General features: G+C 41.9%; 1 protein-coding gene across 1 annotated transcript in view; it reads right to left on the bottom strand.

The window, feature by feature from the left end:
- The window catches only part of smpd3 (sphingomyelin phosphodiesterase 3), a 140,892-nt gene that overhangs the window by 18,303 nt on the left and 97,289 nt on the right, over window positions 1-25,300 (bottom strand). Inside the window, exons 6-7 of the mRNA XM_079682051.1 lie at window positions 20,743-20,818; window positions 6,384-6,545 (exon numbers count right to left, since the gene is read on the bottom strand). Coding sequence (XP_079538177.1) covers window positions 6,384-6,545; window positions 20,743-20,818 — 238 coding nt within the window. The remainder of the gene's footprint in view (window positions 1-6,383; window positions 6,546-20,742; window positions 20,819-25,300) is intronic.

Raw genomic sequence — 25,300 nt, 5'->3', positions numbered from 1 at the left:
ATTGCGCTATACATCTTTGTGATAATATATATGGTGAGTGAGTCACTGTCATATTTCTGACAAAATGTAATAAAATATAAGTTGACCTCTGTCTGACAGTTAACCATTTCAATGTCTCCAGCATTTCAGTGACTCTGGTTCTGTAGGAGCACTGCAGTGCACATCGTGCAGCCTTATTTTGTGCTACTTGTAGTTTGTTTAAATCTTTTTCAGCAGCACTAGACCATATAACCAAACAATAATCAAGCTGCGACAGAACCAAAGCATCCAAAACTTGTCTACTGACATCCATAGGCAAATATTTTACAATTATATTTACAACTGACACACCCATTCCCATTTTACATACAACATTATCTATTTGTTTAGATCAAGATAATTTATGATCCAGGGTTATACCTAGCAATTTTGTCTCCTTGACCTGTTCAATTTCAATATGGTTTAAATGTAGTTGCAATTTTGGTTCACCTTTTAACTGATGATTTGATCCTATTAATAACGATCTTGTTTTTCCCGCATTAAGTACCAACTTATTATTTATGACCCACTCTGATATCAGTAGTAGATCTTTATTCATAACATTTGTCAACTCTCTTGTAGTTGATGCTGCATAATATATTGTTGAGTCATCTGCATGCATTACAATTTTAGCTTTTTCTAACACTAATGGTAGGTCATTTGTAAAAATAGAAAATAAAAGTGGTCCCAAACAACTACCCTGAGGTACTCCACAAGTGACTGTTTTCATCTTTGAGAGACTTCCATTAAAAAAAACAGTTTGACTTCGATTTGTCAGGTAACTTTCTAACCACATCAGTGTTTCAAAATTAAAACCATATTGTTCCAGCTTGAGTAACAACAAAGAATGGTCAATGACATCAAAAGCAGAACTAAAATCAAGTAGTACTGCACCCACTAACTTCCTATTATCTAGTTCGCCCTTCCAGTCATCTGTCATTTGTGTTAAAGCGGTGCATGTGGAATGGCCAGGTCTGTAAGCATGTTGATACACAGTATTAAGTTTGTTACCTTCAAAGTATTTTTGTATTTGATTGAAAATTATTCTCTCCATTATCTTTGCTAATGCTGGTAATAATCTTATTGGACGGCTATGTACCAGAAAATGGTCCAGCTGGATTTTTTGCAAGTGGAATAATTTTTGCTATTTTCCATGCCTGTGGGCAAATACATTTAGCAATACTCAAATTTATAATATGACAGATAGGCTCTGCAACAAAATTAGCAACATATCTAAGAAATGTACCAACTAAATTATCCACTCCTGGTGGTTTATCATTACATTTACCTAGTAGACATTCAACATCTGTAATTGTCACTTTTTCTATTTTAAATGTACACTTCTTATTTTTCATAATTAAATCCTTTATTAGAAATGTGGAGTTACTATTTATAGTTTGATTCATATTTCTCCTCAAATTCTTTACATTATCAAGAAAATAATCATTCAGATGATTAGCAATTTGTACTGGTTTTGTCAAAAATGTCCCATCCACCTCAAGATATGTTGAGGTGGATTTCGGCTTACGGCCCAACATGCCATTCACTAAACTCCACAGTTTTTTCTTGTCATCCTTTATCTCTTTAATTTTATTTCCATAATACAACTGTTTTTTCTTTTTATTTAATGCTGTAACATAATTCCTTAACCTTCTATACATTTGCCCATCTGACTCATAACTTGATGAGAGAGCTACATTTTTTGTATCATCTCTTTGTTTCATTAGATCCCTTAATTCCTCATCTAACCAGGGTGCTCTAAAGTTCCTTACAGTCTGTTTTCTAAGTGGAGCATGTTTATCAATCACCTGCATAAATAACAAATTAAAGACATCAAGAGCATCATCCGGATCGACTTTCTCAAAAACATGTTTCCAACATATCTTTTGAACATCCTGTATAAATGACTCTTCACTAAAATATTTCATTGATCTCCTCACAATTACTTTTGGTCCAGCTTTTTGCACCTTTGTCTTTCTCATGATAATGATTAAATTATGATCAGAACACCCTACTGGAATTGATATTGCCTGAGAACATACATGACTAAAATTAGTAAATATATGATCAATACAAGTTGCACTTTTTGACCCATCTTTCTTTATGCATATCCTAGTAGGTTTAGTCACCATTTGTACCAAGTTACATGTATTAATTATTGTCTGCAGCTTGTTTTTAAGGGCACAGTGCAACATTTTCCAGTCAATATTTAAATCTCCGATAAAATAAATCTCTCTGTCAAGATCACAAACTTTGTCTAACATTTCACATAATTTGTCTAAATAAATTAAGTTTGCATTTGGAGGTCTGTAACAACATCTTACCAACAAAAGTTTCAAGTGAGGTAAATTAATTTGCAACCAAAGTACTTCAATATCAGCAGACATCAAATCATATCTCACTTTAGCTGGTATTTGCTTTTGAATGTATACTGCCACCCCACAACCATATGCATTCCTGTCCTTTCTAAATATTCTATATCCATCAATATCCACAGCAGCGTCATTAAATGTGTCATCTAAGTGAGTTTCAGATATTTCTAACAAATGAATACCACATGATAATATTTCCTCTATCTCAGACACTTTATTTCTTAGACTACATATATTTATATGAGCCAATTTAAACCCTTTACTTGGTAACTTATTCAACATTAAGATGGCAATTTAAATGTTATCTCTTTTTCACTTCCTATCAAAATGAGAGCTGAACTAAAACAAACATGTAACACAATTTCAACCACACACACCATCACCTACATAACCCAACATTTATCTGCACATAAATTGCAATAAATGTGCATACACACTCGCTCAATTAGACGAGCCTCCCAGTAGCTCCCAATTTTTTTTTAAATAATAGTATGAAATAGATTCATGGTAATGTCTCGCAACACTAGATATAATCAATACATCAAAATTACATTTTAGGAGGAATGAACAACAATAGAGACAAGTTGAAATTTGTCTCTATTCAAAATCTAATAAACATAAATTCATACTCGCAGATGATGAAGTAAATAACTTCAAATAAATGAGTAGATAACTCATAGACCAGTGAATATTGGCCTACAAGAAAATAAAACAATTGTGGAAATCACCAAAACTGCAACAATTTCCATTTTCATAATACAATTAATTTCTTCTCCTATATGTATAATCATACCATCTATTAGGTCATGTCAATCAGTCATTTCCCACCTTCATTTCTGGTTTGAACTGAAACCGGGCTTATCACTGTTTTATAGAAATGCTCTGCTTCACTACAGTCCCGATAAAGTTTGGTTTGTCCATTGAAGGTTACGATGAGCGTTGCGGGGAACAATAGTCCATGCCTCACCTCAGCCTCGCGCAGCTTCATCCTGACGTCATTGAATAGGGCTCTCTTCCTGGCAATATCCGGAGTAATATCAGGAAATATCTTCACTCGCATGTCACGGAAAAGAATCTCTCCCTTGCTTCTTACCAGCTTCAAGATAGCTTCCTTAGCTTGATATCTCTGCATAGTGACAATCATAGGTCTGGGTCTCAAATCAGTCCCCTGCCCAATCCTGTATGCAATCTCGACTGCCGGTTCACATGAGAGTTCACTTCCGAACACAGGCAATGGGATCGCTCTTCTCAATGTCCGTTTTCAGTCCAATCACACGTAGATTAAACTTTCTGCATTGAATCTCCATCCTCTCTATTTTGTCTTTGAACTCTTTGTTTTCCTTCATTAGATTGCCATTTGCGGTTTCGAGTATAGCAACCCTACAATCCATGTTGGTTATCCCCTCCTCCATATCACCGAGCTTCTGACAACATGAGTCAAGTTCTCCCTTTAAAGTATCAAGCTGCGGCTGGAATTTCTCGAAAGCAGCCCCTATCTCCTCTCTTATTATGGAGCGTATTAGTACCGACAGCTCCGAGTGGTTCACCTGAGAGGCCCTGCTCTCCATGGCGTTCTCCTCTGCTGCTTGTATGTCACTCACTCCCGAAAGACCGCTGCTCTCATTCAATGGCACTTTAGACTTTTTGTTTGATTTCTTCGGTGGCATTACATTCCCCACATCATATTTCGCTATAAACTTTGAGTGATCAACTTGCTCATCTGATCATAACCTGATTTCTCAAAAAGTTTTCTACGGGAGCTACACGCTCTCAGACTTCACACACAACTTCCGCGCACGCGCATTGCATTATAAAGCTGAACAACTTCACTTGAGTCATATAACATGTTAGTGATGAGTCATGTAACATGTTAGTGATGAGTAACATGTTAGTGATGATGAGTCATATAACATGTTAGTGATGAGTCATGTAACATTTTAGTGATGAGTAACATGTTAGTGATGATGAGTCATATAACATGTTAGTGATGAGTCATGTAACATGTTAGTGATGAGTAACATGTTAGTGATGATGAGTCATATAACATGTTAGTGATGAGTCATGTAACATGTTAGTGGTGAGTAATATAACATGTTAGTGATGAGTCATGTAACATGTTAGTGATGAGTTACGTAACATGTTAGTGATGAGTAACATGCTAGTGATGATGAGTCATATAACATGTTAGTGATGAGTCATATAACATGTTAGTGATGAGTAGGGATGGGTATCGTTAGGATTTTATCGATACCGGTACCGGTACCGCTTATCGGTATCGGTATTTTTCGATACTCTTATCGATACTTTTCAATAATTTGGTGTTAATAAACTAAAAAAAGACAAGGCGATGTGCCTGCAAGACTGCACCTGTTTCATTCTTGCCCCTCATATTACAAGAATGGACGGTTGAAGCCCTTTTAGCTGCTTACACTTTATTAAACTTTTACATAGAACGTAGCATAACATTTACACCCTGGCTTCATCCGCATGCCTGCTTCGGTGTGTGTTCCGCTCAACCGGGTCCGTGTGGAAACATATAACAACTATTGTAACAGCACCCAGGTAAACAAAACATATTACCCGTGCGCAGCAGCTAACCTGCCTGCGAGCCTTCGCTCAGGTCACATTTACACACGGCGCGGCTGAAGCCCAGTAGCACTATTAGCACTATTAGAACTAGCAGTATCGCTCGCACCGTTTTAGTGTCTCGTTTGCAAATGCTTCATTAAGTTGCTTGTGTTACCCCCTTTACAAGCAACTAATTGAGTACATAGATTGCACCTTGCACTATCGCCACTACATTTTTTTAGAGTGCACCCAGACCTTGGATCGCTTCGCTCTCTCCGCCATGCCTGCGGGAGTCTCACAACAATAATAAGAGCGCTGTTGAGAGAGATGAGGAGTGGCATTTACAGTGGCCAATCAGAGGGGTCTCAAACCGGATACATCACACAGGATGAGGGTTCCCAACCAACCAGAATGGTTTAAAGTCAAACTAAGGAAGTAGACGTAACAGATATACCGATAGCAGCACCGTTTGTCCAGCGGCTTAACGGTATACCGATACCGTCCAATTAGGTACCGGTATTGACTTAGTACCGGTTCTCGGTACCCATCCCTAGTGATGAGTCATGTAACATGTTAGTGATCAGTAACATGTTAGTGATGATGAGTCATATAACATGTTAGTGATGAGTAATGTAACATGTTAGTGATGAGTCATGTAACATGTTAGTGATGAGTCAAGTAACATGTTACTGATGAGTAACATGTTAGTGATGATGAGTCATATAACATGTTAGTGATGAGTCATGTAACATGTTAGTGGTGAGTCATGTAACATGTTAGTGATGAGTCATATAACATGTTAGTGATGAGTCATGTAACATGTTAGTGATGAGTAACATGTTAGTGATGATGAGTCATATGACATGTTAGTGATGAGTCATGTAACATGTTAGTGATGAGTCATATAACATGTTAGTGATGAGTCATATAACATGTTAGTTATGAGTAACATGTTAGTGATGATGACTCATAATATGTTAGTGATGAGTCATATAACATATTAGTGATGAGTCATGTAACATGTTAGTGATGAGTCATGTAACATGTTAGTGATGAGTCATATAACATGTTAGTGATGAGTAACATGTTAGTGATGAGTCATGTAACATGTTAGTGATGAGTCAGGTGTCTCTATATGTTCACCTTTAGCTTTCGCAGTTAATGCTACGTATGTTCATATCTTAAGTTTTCTCTATAAAAGCCCAGGCACTGTGCAAATATCCTGTCAGAGCTATCAGAGGTCTTAGATGTAATTAAATCAGTGATACATTATGGACAAGTCACTGTTTCCTGGGTTCAAACATTATCCAGGTGAAAGAAGCACAAAGAGAACCTCCATCATTTGTTTGAACTAATCTGCATCAAACAAAACAAAACAAAGTGTAAAGTAGAGCATATAGTGATTTAGCCATGATGTTTGCTCACCTGAAGAGCAGTTATCAAAGTTGAGGTCTCCCAGGACCACATCGAAGGCCACCAGGTCCTCCAGAACCTTCTCTCCTTCAGGGGGTTGGGAGGAGGCGTGGCGAAACTCCGCCCCCCACTGGAGCAACAGGTCCAGCTGCTCACAGCGCACAGAGGCGTCACCTGGAACAGAGTGCATTGTGGGTCGTGGAGAGAGGGAGGAGCAGGACAAAAGAAGAAGACAAATCAATACATGTTTCAGATTAAGTGCCCAGAACTGATCTACATGAGAGGGAGTTAGAGGTCGGGGTGTCATTTTTAAAAATTATATATAATTAGAATTTTACAGTGAGTAAGGTTTTGAATGCCCAACATTCAACCTTTCAGCATGTTACTTCAAAACTACATACAGTACATACAAAATCATAGAATCAAAAAACATTTGATCAGGAACTGTAGTTAATGTATCCCTACCTTTTAATGACTGATTTTAAATGCGATTTTCTTAATGTCTTTCATTTTTTGTAAAGCACTTTGAATTGCCTTGCCTTGCCTTACCTTGCCTTACCCACACAATTATGTATACATTTGCCAAACTCACACACATTGCATGTTGGGTAATTTTGTGGCCTTGCTCCATCTATAGAGCTTCATAAATGTGCTGCTTACAGTAATATATTTTCTGACATTCTAAGTAATACTACATTTATGTTTTTCCTTTTTAAAGTGTCTGCTTTCTCATTTTGTACATTTTCAACATCAGCTGAAAGCGTTTTTGCATTTGTCATCCAGTCACATATATTATTTTTTCCATTATTTTAAAACAAAAATAAAATAAAAGAAATATTTTACACTTTCACCTCTTTTTTAAATCCATCTTTCAATGTCCTCCCAAGCCTTTTAAATGTTCATCATTGCCAAAAGGGATTAGGAACCCCCTGTTATTTTGTTACACCCACTACACTTCTACTACTTATTGATTTTCAAAGCTGCCCCTGTCATTTTTTTATTTTAACATTAGTTCAATTAATGATGTGTGATTTCAGTGGGGTCATTTGTTTTCAATGAAAAGGTTCCGATAAAGCCTCTGTACACTACCTGCTCAGCAATCAAAGAGCAGATACACACAGTTAAAGACTACTGGTAAAGAGGGGGGGGGGGGGGGGGGGGGGGAATGTCCGAGATAGACATTTCTGTATAAAGTTGGTTAAATACATTATCAATACAGCATTAAAGTGGCATTGCTTAAAGGAATTGGAAAATGTATTGGGATTGAAACTCAAAATGTAAATTGAAATAACTTTTACACTTAAAAATGTTAAATGTTATGTGCACGCCCTTTTTCTAATTGTGTTTAATTTGATTTCTTCACTTTTGCTGTAACAATGTAAATGTCCCGAATAGAGGTATTCTAGTTCTGATTGTAACTGCATCTTTACCGCTACGTTTTTCCTTACTTGGCTGTTATGACTAAGCTTTTAAGCTGTATTATGCAACTAATATTAGAGCCATAATATCGAGCCACTGGTGGTGCTATATTGCTTTGGCAGTGTTTTCTCCCTCTGCATCCTGCCAGTACAAATGAATTGGAGTGGGAGGGGAGGAGGGGAGCGTGTGAGAGAAATAACAGCCGAGCAGTGGAGAGTGTGAGAAACAAAGAGGTGTCAAGACATCGGTGGGTGAGTAGGTGGTTTTGGCTTTGATTACTTCAGCTCAAATACAAAATGCAACGCTGTTTATTCCTTTTGTGTTAGTGGATCACTTCAAGTTATATAAAGAGGAGGTTTGCTGTACATTCACCTGTGCATGACTCTTTATTCGTTCACGCTTGTGTATTGGCAGTTTATGTTAGCTCTACATTATCAACCTGTGATAAACACACTAGAATAATCCTAATAGTCACCCAGCAACTCAATTTATGTATTCGAATCTGAAATGGGCCATTACATATAACGAGTACTTTCACTTTTGGTATATTTTAATGCTGACACTTTGTACTTTTGCTTAATGAGCTTTTGAATGAAGGAGTTTTAATTGTAACAAAGTAATTTATTGCTCATTGATTTATTAAGTCAAAATATGGCAAAACAGTTGTATTCTATATTTCTCCCCCAAATCTCTTTGTCTGGCCTCGGAGGCTCTCAGTGTTCTACATGCTGCGTTAATGCAGTCTTTATCTATTCATAAACTTGGGGATTTCTGAGTTTACAAGTTAACCTTAAATGGCGGACAGAATGGTAAAGGCGAGCGGGTAATTTGGCCAGGTTCAAAAATAATGTATATGTTTTACATTGTGGATGAGCTTGGTAAAAATATGATCTCCAGTCATAATGTCTAACCTCTCCGTCTGGTTACTTGACCCATCAAGTCTGGACCTCCTCCCTACGTGGACCAAGCCCCCAAAAAGTGAGCAGGGTGTTGAAGCAAATCTCTATAGTGGCCAAACAGTGGTACAATAACTTTTGTTTCAGTCATCTTACCAAAAATAAGTTTTCACATTGAGTAACATTGGGAAAAAGACATCAGCAAAGTAAAACAAAAATATATATGTATTTTTCTAACGAACACATACAAATGTGTATGATAACCACTGTTATCGAGAGGTTTGTAATCCCCCTCCCGAGGCTTTATGTTGGGTGTATCTTTAAAAGCAGCCCGGCTATATTTAGACCCAGAGAAGCATAGGAGGAGCCCAGAATAGAAGCGAAGGGGGGAGTCGTGTCTTCTGTAAAAAATTAGGGTGGCATCGACCGGAGGCTTTAAATAGGGCCGTGACGGCGTAAACAGTTTGAGCCAGTCGCCATGGGAACAGCAGGAGGAGGCATGCAGAGGTTTTGATTCGCCCTTTTATCCACACACACACACACACACACACACACACACACACACACACACACACACACACACACACACACACACACACACACACACACACACACACACACACACACACACACACACACACACACACACACACACACACACACACACACACACACACACACAGGATGTAGCTGGAGTGTTTTACTATGTGCTCTTTTATGCAGTTGGTGATCACCTGATTTATCATACAACACACTGTTTGCTTTGAAATGTATTCAACTAAAACATTTATAAATGACGATTCTGTAAGGCAAGGCAAGTTTATTTATATAGCACCTTTCAACACAAGGCAATTCAAAGTGCTTTCAGAAAATGGCATTTAATGACTGGTAAAACAGTCATTAAAAAGCAAAGATAATCAAATAAACATTAAAAGAAAAAATACATGAATAAAAGTTACAGTGCAGTTTAAAATATGATCCTTTGCTCTTTACACTAATTTCTTGCCCTATTCTTCGTTTTTTTTCTCCTTTCAGATCGGGTCCCCGACTCCTATTTGTAACACTTTGATCGGGTCCCCGACTCCTACGTATTTTTAACACTTCTTAGGGTCCTGGACACCTAAACCATGTGCACAATTGTAATATATCAATTAGTAAGAACACTTTGATAGGGTCCCTGACTCCTATTTGTAACACTTCGATCGGGTCCCCGACTCCTATTTGTAACACTTCGATCGGGTCCCCGACTCCTATTTGTAACACTTCGATAGGGTCCCCGACAAAAATCAGCATAAAAAAGTAAGCAGAGGCAAGAGCAAGCAGAAAAGCGTCTGCACTGTAAGAAAAGCGTCTGCACTCTGTAGTTTAAGAGGATACATTCTTGACTCTAAATATCTTGTTTTTTTCACATTGTTCCGTTGTGTAGTACTTTAGTAAAAACATCTTATTGATATTTATTTTCTCTTGTATTTATTTGCATTGCATTGACATTATTGTAATCCAAAAGTAACGTAAAGTAATCAAGGTAGATTATTTTAATGTTTTGATACTCAAATCACATTACTGATAAAACGCCGGGTTACGTATTGTAACCCTTGTTATATTAACACAGGCTCCGCCCTCTACTGGACTCTATGGGTACTACCTTATCATGCAAGCATTCACCTACTGAGATTTCTATAGATGTAGCCGGCCCCGGGGCGGGCCTACCTGACTGCGCGCGCATATCACTTCCGTATAAAAGGAGGCCTCGTCTCCTGACCATCATCCTACACCACTCTTCAGCGAGCGGTATAGGACAGACAGTGCCCCAGGGTAGAGGGCTCCGCCTGTGTTAATATAACAAGGGTTACAATACGTAACCTGGCGTTATATCTCTCATACAGGCTCCGATGTATGCACGCACTGTCGTCCAACACACTGTTCCACCTCACTGTCCCTGACCGGCTTTAGCAGCCGCTGCGCCTCACTCACCTCTCCCTCGGTTGTAACCGTGGAGAAGTCCGGGCTGCGGCCAATAGAGCACACCCTGAAGCGCTTGCCGCGCAAAAAAGTGTGCACGAAAACAGTGCTGAGGGCTCCCCTATTTCCCCAGACTCAGACACTGACCCCGTGCAGCGTGTGTATGGACTATAAAGGGCTCTCCCCCTCCTGCCCCCAGGCAGGCGAGGGGAGCCCTCAAGCCCTGTAAGGGCCCAGAGCGTATTAAGTCACCCCGCGACCCTCCAGGGGTCCAGAGAAATGTAAGCGCATTTACGCCCGGGGAGGGGGTCAGATGCTCACTTAAACGAAGTAAACTGGATATAAAATCCCCAAACAGGCAAAAACCTACCAGTTTCACCCACTGTCTCTGCCACCTCCCTCCATGCCTGGTTCCTCCGGTTTGTATCCCGGTAAATAGTTCTGGTCGTAAAGAACCGGGTGATTTGTTACCGTAATTTCTCATTTGGAATATGAGGAAATGAACTACGGTCTGGCTCTCCCAGCTTGCACGCGGTTTGATTGGCTAGCGCTTGTACTGTCAGATTTGCATAAACGGGATTTGATTGGCTGACGCTTCCAGCTCAGCTTCAAAAGTTGAACATTGCTCAACTTTTGAATCCTGAAAATCCTGAAAATCCTGGAAATCTTTGCTTTGCTTCCCCACAATGCAGTTCGGCGAAAAGCGAGGCAAAGTGACGTCATCCCCATTCAAAGTCAATGGCCAGAGAAGCGTTGGAAGCGTTGGAAGATTTTTTTAAAGCTGCTGTGTGGACGTACCGTAAAACCCCCCAACTGAATAGCCCTCGACATGAACGCACTCCTTAGGCTCTTGGGCACAAAGGAGGGGTTCGGTCTGAGTGTCGCCCCGCTCCGGTCACCCCGAATCAGTAAATAGCTCGGGTGCACCGGCAGAGCGGTCAACTCGGACACTCTTTTGGCTGACGTTAACCTGTTAAGCACTGAGCCTGTTTTTCAGGTCTCAGGCTCGAAAATGACATTTCCAGACCAAATGACCATAACTACACTTCTAAAAGGGGAAGATTAATAATCTTTCTTCTCAAAGTAATGATAAACCTGTGAGTTGGATGTAGAAAAGTCAGAATCAATATAGATGTTTTTTATTTTAAAGATAATTCAGATTGAACATACTAAAAAACTGTAAATTATAGTGTCCGTCCAAACATTATGTTTTACTTATAGTGAAAACTAATCCTTGGATGATGGTAAGGTAGACTAAAAGCTTTAGGAATCCAAAGTACAACATATAATAAGTACCCTGTCTCAAGATTGATGCGAAACAAGTGACATTTGACCTTTTTAGAGAGGTTTAGTCAAAAAAGCTCCACCTCTGAGGTGATTTGGGTGGAAATGGCCGTTTTTACCGTTTCTCTGGAACCCATTGGTCGATTTTGGTGATTGACATCTCTTTTTGACCGTTAGAGCCAACAGAATCGAAGGGGAATTTCCATACACACACACCTTACCATTGAGAAATGAGAGCTATGCTCACGCAGTTTTGCATGAGAGCGAACCTATCCTTCGTTCTGACATCTGGAAACGGAAAAGCAGGTTTATTGCTTATGGATTATCAGAAATCCTTTCAAAGGGACACAGACACATTGGATTAACCTATGGATTAACTTCAGCAGCGTTTTAATCGTTTTAATGCCATTGAAGACCACTTTTGACCAGACAACGACAAAGGTGAGCCATTTTGCAGTTTTTAGCTATCTAGCACCACATGTTTAGATGTCTGTTCTTTTTAATATCTTCGCGAGTTCTTATCATGGAGTGGTGATGTATGTACCGATCGATTCTGTGTCATCTCACGATTCAAATTGATGGGAAGGACGTGCAGCGACGATAAGTAATAAGGGTGTTATGAGTAAGTTTCTGTGCAGTAATGCAGTAATCGCTCGTGGCTAAATACACTGAACAAAAATATAAACGCAACACTTTTGTTTTTGCTCCCATTTTTCATGAGATGAACTCAAAGATCTAAAACATTTTCTATATACACAAAATAACCATTTCTCTCAAATATTGTTCACAAATCTGAAAAAATCTGTGATAGTGAGCACTTCTCCTTTGCCGAGATAATCCATCCCACCTCACAGGTGTGGCATATCAAGATGCTGATTAGACAGCATGATTATTGCACAGGTGTGCCTTAGGCTGGCCACAATAAAAGGCCACTCTGAAACGTTCAGTTTTGCTTTATTGGGGGGGTCTGGAGGGTCCGAAGGGGCCTCTTATTGTGGCCAGCCTAAGGCACACCTGTGCAATAATCATGCTGTCTAATCAGCATCTTGATATGCAACACCTGTGAGGTGGGATGGATTATCTCGGTAAAGGAGAAGTGCTCACTATCACAGATTTTTTCAGATTTGTGAACAATATTTGAGAGAAATGGTTATTTTGTGTATATAGAAAATGTTTTAGATCTTTGAGTTCATCTCATGAAAAATGGGAGCAAAAACAAAAGTGTTGCGTTTATATTTTTGTTCAGTGTAGGTTCGGCGCTAGCTTTGTGGGTTTAAAAAAATAAATAAAAATCAGTTCGCTGAGTTTCTTCCCGTTACATGGATATAAAACATTCATAGTTTATTGAATATTCAGATGCCCTCAGACTAATGTTAATTTTGTTGACTAAAACTATTAAGAAATATGTTCGTCAACGACCTTTTTTACCATGACTAAAACGAGGCGATGACGAGACCAACCCGGTATCACTGCAAGACGTAAACATGTGACGATTTAACATGCTGGGAGACGTGAAGATGTCACGATTTCATCCCTTCAAACGTGACAGTTACATCGATGTTAATCCATGTGTGTGGATGTGGAATTAACGGACGTGACGTTGTGCGATTGAGTTGCCAGGCAACAGCTTCGTTTCATGTTAATTTACAAACTCTTCTACTACAACCGTAGTTATATTTAAAAACATGTTAGAAGGCCTCACAAAATACTTAATGCAAATTAAAATGTAAATGTGAAGGAATGTGTGTATAACCAAATACATCGGTGATAAACGAAACCGGAAACAGACGTAGGCAAGATCCTCAGCTCGATGATTGGATGGTTTAGCCGCAATGCATGCTGGGATTTGGTGTTTATGTGATGTGAAATCTGAAAACGTTTTTTAAAAATACAATAATACTTTATTCCGAGTGTATTTGCTTTGCTCCTTGAAAGTGATCACATAACGGCATTGTAATACACGGTTCGGCTGCATTAAATATTACATATCTGCCATAATTCTCTATTTATAGAGCCCTGCTGAGAAGACTTCTAGACAAACAGGAGAACTGCCGCCAAAACTGAAAATGTGACGTGGATCATAAATATATAAGCAATTAAACAATATCTTACATTTATTTTCACACAATACGTCTCCTTGCAGTATCAACACTAATTCGGCTGACTTTGATATTTGATCCAATTGGTAGATAGGCTGTACCACTAGGTGTCCCTTTATATCAGCTGTGCACCTTTATGGTGTATATACAGCCTATCTACCAATTGGATCAAATATAAAAGTCAGCCGAATTAGTGTTGATACTGCAAGGAGACGTATTGTATGAAAAGAAATGTAAGATGCTGTTTAATTGCTTATATATTTATGATCCACGTCACGTTTTCAGTTTTGGCGGTAGTTGCTCCTGTTTGTCTAGAAGTCTTCTCATCAGGGCTCTATAAATAGAGAACTACGGCAGATATATAATATTTAATGCAGGCGAACTGTGTATTACAATGCCGTTATCTGATGACTTTCAAAGAGAAAAGCAAGCACACTCGGAATAAAGTATTATTGTATTTTTTAAAAACTTTTTCAGATTTCACATCACATAAACACCAAATCCCAGCATGCATTGCGGCTAACCATCCAATCATCGAGCTGAGGATCTTGCCTACATCTGTTTCCGATTTCGTTTATGACCGATGTATTTTGTTATCCACACATTCCTTCACATTTACATTTGAATTTGCATTAAAGTATTTTGTGAGGCCTTCTAACATGTTTTTAAATATAACTACGGTTGTAGTTGAAGAGTTTGTAAATTAACATGAACCGAAGCTGTTGCCTGGCAACCATAGACTGTGGCAACTCGATCGCACAACATCACGTCCATTAATTCCACATCCACACCTATGATCCACACGCACGGATTAACATCGCTTTAATACATTAATGTAGCCTTTGTTTGTGCTAAAAGAGGTGTCGACTAGCTGGGGCAACAAAAAAATCGGCGTAATCGAGTGTGACTATTAAAAAATAAATCATTACGTCGGGGTAGCATTTGCTTGGTATTTCCGGTTATTTCTCCACTGGTTAACATGGGTTAACAATACCGTGTAACTGTTACGTTTGAAGGGACGAAATCGTTACATCGTCACGTCTCCCAGCATGGTAAATCGTCACATGTTCACGTCTTGCCGTGATATCGGGTTGGACGAGACGGCACCGACGGCAGTATACAATAACTGTAACGAAATCAACATGCAATATCGTTGACGAAAAGTGACGAGATAAAAATGTAGTTTACTAAATAAAAACTATGCCAAAATCTCTCTTTACTTTCGTTGACGAAAAATGAGGAGAGGAAATATTATCAGAGATAACATTACATCTCTGATAGTCAGTTTTTCTCCCAGCAGTTCCATTTCCGCTGGTGCAGCTGGGCAGCAGCTGTGTGTCTGTGCTGCGCGCAGCGGTACATTTGAATTACACATCAGTGGCACAATATGAACTGTCAGGAAGACTTGGGTCTAACTCATGGTCTAACTAACCTTATTTAACAGAAAATAAAATGGCAACAACAGGGCTTGAGAGCAGTGGTCGCACTCGCGTTAACCGAATACCCCCCGTCAGCGCGAGTGAGTGATAAGTTGTGCACTCTGCGGGTAATAATGGATTATGACGGAAATGTTATGATCCTGTCCGTCAAAATGACTGACAACGAAAAAGTCTAAAGCCAACACTGCTTGGGAGAAAGAAACAATGTGACATTTGGGCCCATTTTCGCTACAATGAGCCGGAGAAAAAAAGCGAATGCATTGTTTTATCAGAAGGGAAGCAATGTGGCAATATCACAGCTGGTAAAAACACCACAAACCTTACCAGGTACTCTCTGCAAAGCTGCATTCTTAATCATTCAACCTGTGTTTTTCATCAAATAAGGACAAGATATAATTTTATTGTGAAATAAGTTTGACTAAAATTATAAATTATTGGTTTTGGCTAGACTAGTTTGACTGAAATGTTCTATATAATCTGATGACTAAAAAAGACTCAACAGTTTTCATTGACAAAAAGTAGACTAAAATAATCAGTTTTCTTTGACTAAAATAAGACTAAAATACTCAGACTTTTAGCCGACTAAATCTGGACTAAAATAGTTACTGTTTTAGTCGACTAAAATAAGACTAAAATGCTCAGACTTTTAGTCGACTAAAACTTGACTAAATAAAACCAGGATGAAGGTGACTAAATATGACTAACACTAAAAAGGAAATTTAACAGAGGACTCAGACTAAAACTAAATTAAAAAATAGCTGACGAAATTAACACTACCTCAGATGCTGTTTCCTGCAGATGACGCGTTTTTTCCCCCGGTATTGGGGAGCGGTGTAGAACAGGTTAAGGCAGGTAGCAATGCTGTCTTCCACGACAGTGCTTTCAGGGAGGAGAGCTCCAGAGGCTAAAATGGTTCTGTGACCAGAGCCTCGAGCACCAGCGGCAGGTCCCACTGCGGGGCGGAGGCGCACACTACTGGGCACAGCCTCCTGACTCCCTGTAAAAACCGCAACATCAGTGCATGAGAAAAGGCTGACCTGCCGTCGAATCACTCATGGCAGGACGAGATGGCTGCTGCATACACCTTTACCTTAGAATGAGCAAACCCTCTGTCCACCAATAACTGTAAGAAGGATAAAATAGAGCCCAACATACAAGATAGGGGCTCTATTCTCCGCTCCTCACACTCAGGGCCATGGAGAACCACAGGGCACAGTGGCTGTTGTGCCAGCTGGCGAACAGATCCACTTCCACTCTTCCAAACTGGGCCCAGATCTGCTTCACCACCTCCGGGTGAAGCGTCCATTCGCTTTGCAGGGGCCCGCCCCTCGACATGAGGTCGGCCCCCCTGTTCTCCAGTCCCGGGATATGGAGGGCTCTCAGAGAGAACACCACCTCTGAAGCCCATAACCACAGCCTCTCCGCTGTGGCCAACAAGGTGGCGGAGCGGACTCCGACCTGCCTGTTGATATAAGCCACTTTGGTGCTGTTGTCGCTCCTGACCATTACATGTCTCCCTTGAATTAGGGGCATGAAATGCAGGAGGACTAACACTACCGCCCTTAGCTCTAGGAGGTTGCTGTGTTGAGACTCTGTTAGAGCCCAGCGCCCACCTATAGCCCTCTTCAGGCAGGTCCCTCCCCATCCTGCTCTGGATGCGTCCGTGAACACTGTGATGTAGGAGGTTACCCGTCCCAGTGGAGACCCCCTCCGGAGGCGCCCGAGAGACCCCCAGAACCAGAGGTTGCCCTCCACTGAGGTGGGGATGGTTACCAGCCGCCGTTTGTGCCTCTTGGGATCCAAATGCAGGCTGGAGAACCACCTCTGCAGGCGGCGCATATGCAGTAACCCCAGCGGGACCACAATGTGAGCAGCCGTCATGAGACTCAAAGTCTGCATGACAGTTAAAGCTGTCACTGTCGCCCCCTGTCGCAGCCTGTGAACCGCCCGGAGAAGGGACGCACTTCTGCTCTCTGACAGGGTGGCGCGTAGCGCGCATGCATCGAACACCACTCCCAACTACAACGCCTGTTGGTGAGGTATGTGGGTGCTCTTTTTTCAATTGATCGCAAAGTCTAATTTGGTTAGGTGTGTGATCAATTGTGCTGTGCAAAGCATTGCCTGTTCCCTGGACCCTGCCATGACTATGAGGTCGTCCAGGTAAAAGAAAAACTCTCATGCCGTGGGCGCGCAGCGGTTGAAGCGCAGTGGCCACACATTTACTGAACGTGCGTGGGGATAGGGAGTAGCCGAACGGTAATCTGTTGTACTCGTAGGCTATTCCCTGGAAGGCAAAACGCAGACACTTTCTGTGCTCCAGAGCAATTTCCACATGAAAGTATGCGTCTTTCAGGTCGATGGCGGTCAACCAATCGCCCGGTTTGCACTAGCCCCATTAACTGTTTTATAGTTCAAATGTGGAATTTTCTGCAGGCAAAGTAGCGATTCAGGCTGCTGAGATCTAGAATATATCTGAATTCCCCTGTCTTCCTGAGAACCAGGGAGTACATGGAATAAAGGCCCTTTTCTCTGTGCTTAGGGTGCACAACAGACACAGCCTGTTTCTGCATCAGAGCCTGAATCTCTGCTGAGAGGAAACCAATCTCCTCCTGGGAAGACAGATTTACCTGCCCATAAAAGGAGGTGGGAGGTTTCAGCGTCCTGTCCATCCACTTTGTTAGTACACAGCTGAGTTTCCATTCCCCATAACATTGTGTTAATGGACAAGCCCTCAGCTTTGGGGCCGCAGCTATGAAGCTGTGATACTCACTGGTGACCCGTTCCGCCGCAAAACTCCCTGTTTTTTTTTTGCCCATGGAGGGTCGACACAGAAAGGAGCGATTATTTACTGAGGTCCCTGAACGCTGTGCGCTCTTGTGTGAGCGGAGGCTCCACCATAATGCAGTTTTCACTACTACAGTAAACAGCATTAATCGGAGTCTTTATAGGCGTAGTGTGTTCTACTGACGACCCTGAACGCACCACCACGCGCTCCTGTGTGAGTGCGGGCTCCGCCATAATGCTTCCTTTACCACTACGGTAAACTGCATTAATTGGAGTCTTTGTTCTAGGCGTAGTGTGTTCTCTGAGAGTAATACGCCGGCCATAATGCCCCTGTACCCGTATAGCGCTTTCCTTTAGATTGCACTCCCTGCGGTTCATCCCTCTCATCTGCGCATGCCCACTAGCCACCTCCTTTACAGGAGCTACACCTGGGGCAGCGAATGGGGAATTTGTACGGTTAACATTGTGTGTAAGTGTAGCATTTATGGAAACCAAAGACACTTAGATTTGGATACAGATCAACCTCATTCTTATTAGAAAACGTAGTGATCTGTGCATTATACAGGGAGGAGGCGGGATTCGCCCTCTTGTCCCGGGCGGAGAGATTTTCTCCGTGAAAACGGGCAGCACGTCCCCTTGAGTGCCGGGACGCCGGTTCCACGGGGTGGGCCGAAGAGGTGGAGGGCGCCGCGGGCACGGGATATCCGTGCCGACACTCCTCCCTTCGTCTCATCGTCGCGCTGCGCTCCCTCGTCTGCAGGAAAGCCTGTGGATGAGCGCGCGCTGTGGTGACTCTTCTCTCTACTGAGGTCTTTGAACGCACCGCGGCCCGCCCTCAGGAGAGGGGGGCCTCGCGTGCCATCACAATGCCATCTCTTTGAAACGGACATTATACATAAACCACAGTTCTCCTGTGGAGGTCCCTGAACGCATCGCGCCCACGAGGGCCACGCACCCACGAGGGCCACGCGCCCACGTATTAACGTTGTATTTCCCATTCAACGGTGAAATGCATTAATCGGAGCTACTATACCAGGTAAGGTGTGTTTTCTGACAACAGCACGCCGGCATTTAGCGTCTCTTGAACCCGCACAGTGCTTTGACAGCGCACGGTTTATTCCACTTACGTGCACACGCCCACCTGCTGGCTCCCTATACTGGGGTTTACAGCAGGGGCGGGGAGTGTAGGACAGTGTTTCCTCCTCTGGGGATGGGCAAGAAGCAGCCACGCTGCCATTACTCCTTATCCCGTGAGCAAGGAGATCGATCCAAAGAGCCCTTCCGTAAACACGGGGTCTCCCAGGAGATCAACACGGTCCTCTTTGGAAAAATGCCATGCGGCGTGATATCCCAGGGACATCACACGGCAGGCAGCGGCGGCGGCCTGTGATGAAGTAGGGTCGACCCTATATCATGTGAAGCCACCGAGCACCGGTCCCCGGGGGAACCGGGCCTGGGGCAAGGCCCGTGGACCAAGCTACTTATTCGGCCTTGCGGCCCAATAATCGCTCTGACCTGGTGAGGCGGGGGCATCTCTAGCAATGAGCGAGTAGCCCACACACACCCGCCCCCATGATCATCATCCAGGGAGAGTACAGCCCTGGGCGGTGGACTCCCATGGATGCCGGACTCGGAAGGAATGGCGAACGTGAATGGCACCGCCTCGGTCATATGCTGGTTCCCCAAACACTCAAAGCAGAGGTGGTGGGGATCGGCGCCCGCTATTTAAGCCAGGGCACGATTTCAAAAAACACTCGTTTTCTTTCTTTCTCTTTCTTCCTTTCACTCAAATAATATGTCTCGGACTCAGTGCTAGGCTATCACCTCCGCTCGCTGAAGAGTAAAGGATGATGGTCAGGAGGCGGGGCCTCCTTTTATACGGAAGTGAGATGCGCGCGCATTCAGGTAGGCCCGCCCCGGGGCCGGCTACGTCTATAGACATCTCAGGAGGTGAATGCTTGCATGATAAGGTAGTACCCATAGAGTCCAGTAGAGGGCGGAGCCTGTGAGTGATATAACATTGTTTCAGCTTTTTTTTTTTTTACTAGTAATTGTAACAGGTTACCTTTTTAAATTAACCCTCCCAACCCTAGTGTTCTCTAGAGAGACACAAAATACTTTAAAATATAACACTACAGTTTGTCATATATTGTCATATACTCATTGTACTACGTTTTTAAGTGTCTTTTGTACATTGAAATTTCGTGTAAATACTCAACTTTATTCTTTTTGAATGCTAAATCGTTTTTTAAAATTATTTTCTTTTAACCGTTATATTTCTGACCTTCTCTTACAACCTATTTTCTTATGTTGTTTATGTTTGTATCATCATACATCAAATCCAACTCCTTGTACTGTATGTGTAAACTTACCTGGCAATAAACCTGATTCTGATTCTGAAATGAGATACTCCACATAATCTTATGAGTGCATTCAGCTGTGTGTTAGTGAGACAGACAGAGAGGTTGAGCAGAACAGGCGACTGTACCTTCTATGGCGTGGAGGTGCGTACTCGTGAGATATCCCACAACCCTTTGCTCCTGATGGGAGGTGCCCACGTGAACCTGCAGGGGGGCAGAGAGATATGACATGATGTTACTGAGAGTTCACACAGCAGCACTCAGATCCTACAGGAGAGCTGAGTCCAACGGCCGGATTGAATCGGCCGTGCGTCGGCCACAGGCAGTCGGACAAAGAAATCACTCTGATTGGCTGTTCAGCTAGCGAATCAGTGCATGAGAAGCGAAACGGTTGCTTGAGAATGTCTTCCACGAGCAACACTCCAATGGCTGATAGCTCCGGTACCGCACAAAACATGTTTTCGATGGACGAGAGTGAAAATGGAACGCACACGCTATTTGTTGTTTGTTTAGATCACGCAGTCTGTTCTTCTTCTCTGTTTTCCGGTTGTTGCCTCTTTTGAATGACGAATACACACTACTGCCGCCTGCCTGTAAGGAGAGTTATTGCCACTCACGCATGCGCAGTTCGTACGTGCTCGGCTGAAGTCTGCGTTGTGTTCCAGTGCGACACATGGCCAAGACGCAGGAGAACACGCCGACGCAACAGTCTGCGTCAGCGTCGGCGAGTTCTCTGGTGACTGCCTGGTGTGTCAGGGCCTTAACGCAGCCATTAGGGTGTGCTACATGACATCAATGAGCAGTGGTGTAGTGGGGATTTTTTTACTGGGTGGATGGGGCGGGGGTGGGGGGGTGGTGGGTGGACGGGAGACACTATGGACGCTCGTGAACTGTCAATGGGGGGGGGGGACACACACACACACATCTCTGTATCGCCTGTCAGCGCAACTTACATGATGCCGTTTAGACAATATATTAATAAAGGGCGGTGCTGGCTGTCTGCGAACCGATCCGGCGCGACTGTCACTCAAATGCGGGACATAGTTCCAATTTGTGGGACGCGGGACAAATAATAAAAATGCTATGTGTGCAGTCCAACAGTGCGGGACACCTGTTCACCCTACACACACACACACACACACACACACACACACACACACACACACACACACACACACACACACACACACACACACACACACACACACACACACACACACACACACACACACACACACACACACACACACACACACACACACGTTGCTGCCCCTCACACACACACACGCTTTAAATCAAGTTGCATAAATGCTTGAGCTACGTTTTTATTATAATTACTGTGAAATCTGCCTATTATGTTTTCGTCATTATTACAACAAATACACACTTGCAACTGGTAAGACTGGCAATGATTTTAGATTTGTTAGACTATTAAAAAAAGAAATCACGCTTCAAATAAGTGGGGGTATGGCGTACCCCCGCGTCCAACGCCCACTACACCACTGTCAATGAGACAAGAACATTAGTGGAGACTATGAAAATACACAGCAGCATGGAGAAGGAGTCATTTAAAACAATAACGACTTCTTTATTTTACCAGCTCATAATAATTTTTACATCTGTATTTCAAAATTACAAAACAATTAACTCATAGTTATTGTAGTAACAAGGTCCATTGCAATAATGATATCCCTATAATATATTAATATCGTGATATATTGTATTGTTATATTGTGTCATAAACAATAGTGAAAAAGACAAATACAAATATATATTATTTACTGATTACAAGATCTAACTATATATTTATACTTATACTTTATGGCATAATTATGAGATAAGGTCCCCGTAATACCGTGGGTGGAAGCAGACTGAAGAAGAGGAGGAGGAGGAGGAGGAGGAGTAGGAGGAGAAATAAAGCGTCGCTAAGAAAGGGAGATGGTGATTGTGAGGGGTTTGGGTTGAAGCGTGAAGGAGCATATCTATAACAAGAGAGGATAGATCCTGGGCCAGCACAGACAGCCTTGGAGAGTTTTAGACAAGGTTAACTGCTCAAATCCAGATCTTCAGCATGCTCTTAATCCCATAAACATCACCACCAGCATCTAAACCCCTTGGTGGGGGGCTGCACCTCCTCTTTTCCATTAGGATACCATGATGGGATCTAATCGCCAAATGCTATTTACATATGAATAAATATTCTTTAACCAAAAAGAAGTCTCTCCAGTTGATTTGCTGTTACTGTTACCTCATTCACACCAACACAACTCCGGTTCAAGCTCCGTGCTAGAGCTTTTCAGGTTCAGAACCGGTTCTTCGGTTTAGCTCCGGCTCTTTTCACACTGCCCAGAGTCCGACTGGTGCTGCGTCATTGCGTAATCGTTTGCGTCATGACGTAACCGTTTGCGTGCCTGCTTCATAAAGCCAAACCGCGCGGAAACCCCTCACAGCTGACACTGACAACAACAACAATGGCCGATTGTGCTCCAGCTTCCTCTGTACCTCTTCGGAAGACCAGATTCCAAGTAGGTTGCTGGTCTCTTCAGTGGACTACTGCTGCTTGTTAAGTTGTGTACAAACTGGATAAAACGCCGGCTTTTTGTTGTTGTTCAGGAGTTAGCGCCATTAGATCCACTAACTCTGAGTAAATCTCCTGACAAAAGAAACACTTTAGACACCACACTTCAAGATCTGTGTCCAGTAGCCACAGTTTGAATATGCAGTCCATTACATATGTAGTGGCTCAGTTTGTAGGGATTTGGCATTGAACTGAAGGGTCGCCGGTTCAATCCCCAGATTGGACAAACTAAAGGGAGTGGACTGGTACTTTGAGTGGTACTGCAGAGGTGCCCTCTAGCAATGCACACTGTTCCACAATCACTGTATAGTGAGCTGGCCACTGTTCCTAATGTTCCCAAGAGTTGGGTTAAAAACAGACACAAAATGTCACCATGTGTGATGCAGTGTACATGTGTGTCCGCCATTTCCAAATATTTTTTCTAAATCAGAGTGACATAAGAGCAATTGTGGGTGGCATAATAAGCTGTAAAATCAGTAAAATATGATTCCTTTATTAACATGTTATGGAAATGAAGTTACTGCTGAATCGACGCCTTAGGACTAGATGCTAATCAAACAGCTAGGGGTTTTCTTAGTCCGTCTGTTAAGCTTATCCCCTGAAAACAGCTGCCTGCTGCTGTTGGAAAAGGTTTCTAACACCAGTGAGACTGTGACTGTGGTTTTGAAACAAAAACAATGACTTAAAAGTAGCTAAAACAAGCTCTGTAGAGTTTAGGAGAACTGCAGTCTGGTGATGAATTCTTTGTTGGTCCGTCATAACAACCTGACACCTTGCAGCTTGAAAGTAAAGCCCTTTATATTTGCTCAAAATATATATGTCATATGTCTACATTACAGTTATGAAGCAGGTGAGTAAAATGCTAAAAATAATCTGGCGTTATTACCTATACTGGAACAAGGTCAAAACCTTCTGTTAAAATGTGAATTCTTGCTGGATTTTGTGTTCATTTATCCAACTATTGTGATTTTTGGCTGCTCACTTCTCCCCTTAACTTCCCTTTCCCCTTCATTGACTTCAGAACATGCTTTTTGAGCAATGCTTGAATTCACTAAAATGTATGTGCATTATTTAGGATAAATTCATGTCTACTTTAATGAGGATATAAGTCAGCATTTTCCTCTCCAGTACATAAACCACAGAGTTAAAGCACCCCACAGAGGGGAGGGCTTTCATTTTGACAAATGAAGACTGATTGGCAATAATAGGATGGCGGTTTTGGCCACAATAACATTAGCCAAATTAGCTTGCTGAACACAAATCTTGCAAAGTAGAATGAAGTGCAGTAAATACACCTCACAGCAAAGGATATTCATTCCCCCCGAATATGCGGATGTTCATTCAATTTCTCTTAATGGAGTGTGTTGTAAGAATAGAAAAGCAAAAAAAGCACGAAAGACTCATCCACTTTTGTTTAATTTATTGTCAGATGGTATATTAACTTAAACAGAGTCAATGAAAATGTGTGTGAATTTGGGTTCAGACACCAGAATCTCACAGTATATATTGTTGTTTTTTAGTTCGGTCTTAATTATTTTTACATTCTGGGTCATTTTTACAAACAAACCAAATAGAGGAAAACAAGAACTTCCCCAGACTTGGTGGAAACGTTTTGATTGGACAGTTATACATCACTCAAACTCATGGGGAATTCTTATTCATTGACTGACAGAAGCTTATGCAGTACTTTCATTTTTCTGATCTGTATATTTACTGTACGTCCTTTGGTATCAGATAGAGCTCACAAACAAATAAGTGATTGAAACCATCATAGGGCTGCAAATGAACCACATGATATGAATAATGACGAAGAGTAATGATTCGGGGCTATTGCTGCCGCGCCGCTGTCACACACTTTTTAATGGACTAAATAAAATGACAAAGTACGAGCACATCTGGCTGACCCTTGCCTGGCACAGTTCCTATGCAGCTGTATGAAGACTGATGCTCTGGTTACCTTTACAGCACCCGTAGGTCCTAGCCTTTTCTGCCCCCTCCCTCCCTGGGGGATGGATGATGTATATAATTGTATTATATTATATTATATGTATTATACAAGGATTTAAAAGATGTTGGTTTAACTTTGAAATAGGGATGTCCCGATCGCC

This window comes from Notothenia rossii (genome assembly GCF_949606895.1).
Source record: "Notothenia rossii genome assembly, chromosome: 5".
NCBI classification, from domain to species: domain Eukaryota; kingdom Metazoa; phylum Chordata; class Actinopteri; order Perciformes; family Nototheniidae; genus Notothenia; species Notothenia rossii.
The sequence above is the reverse complement of the archived record's forward strand: the minus strand, read 5'-3'. Positions and strand labels throughout refer to the sequence as shown.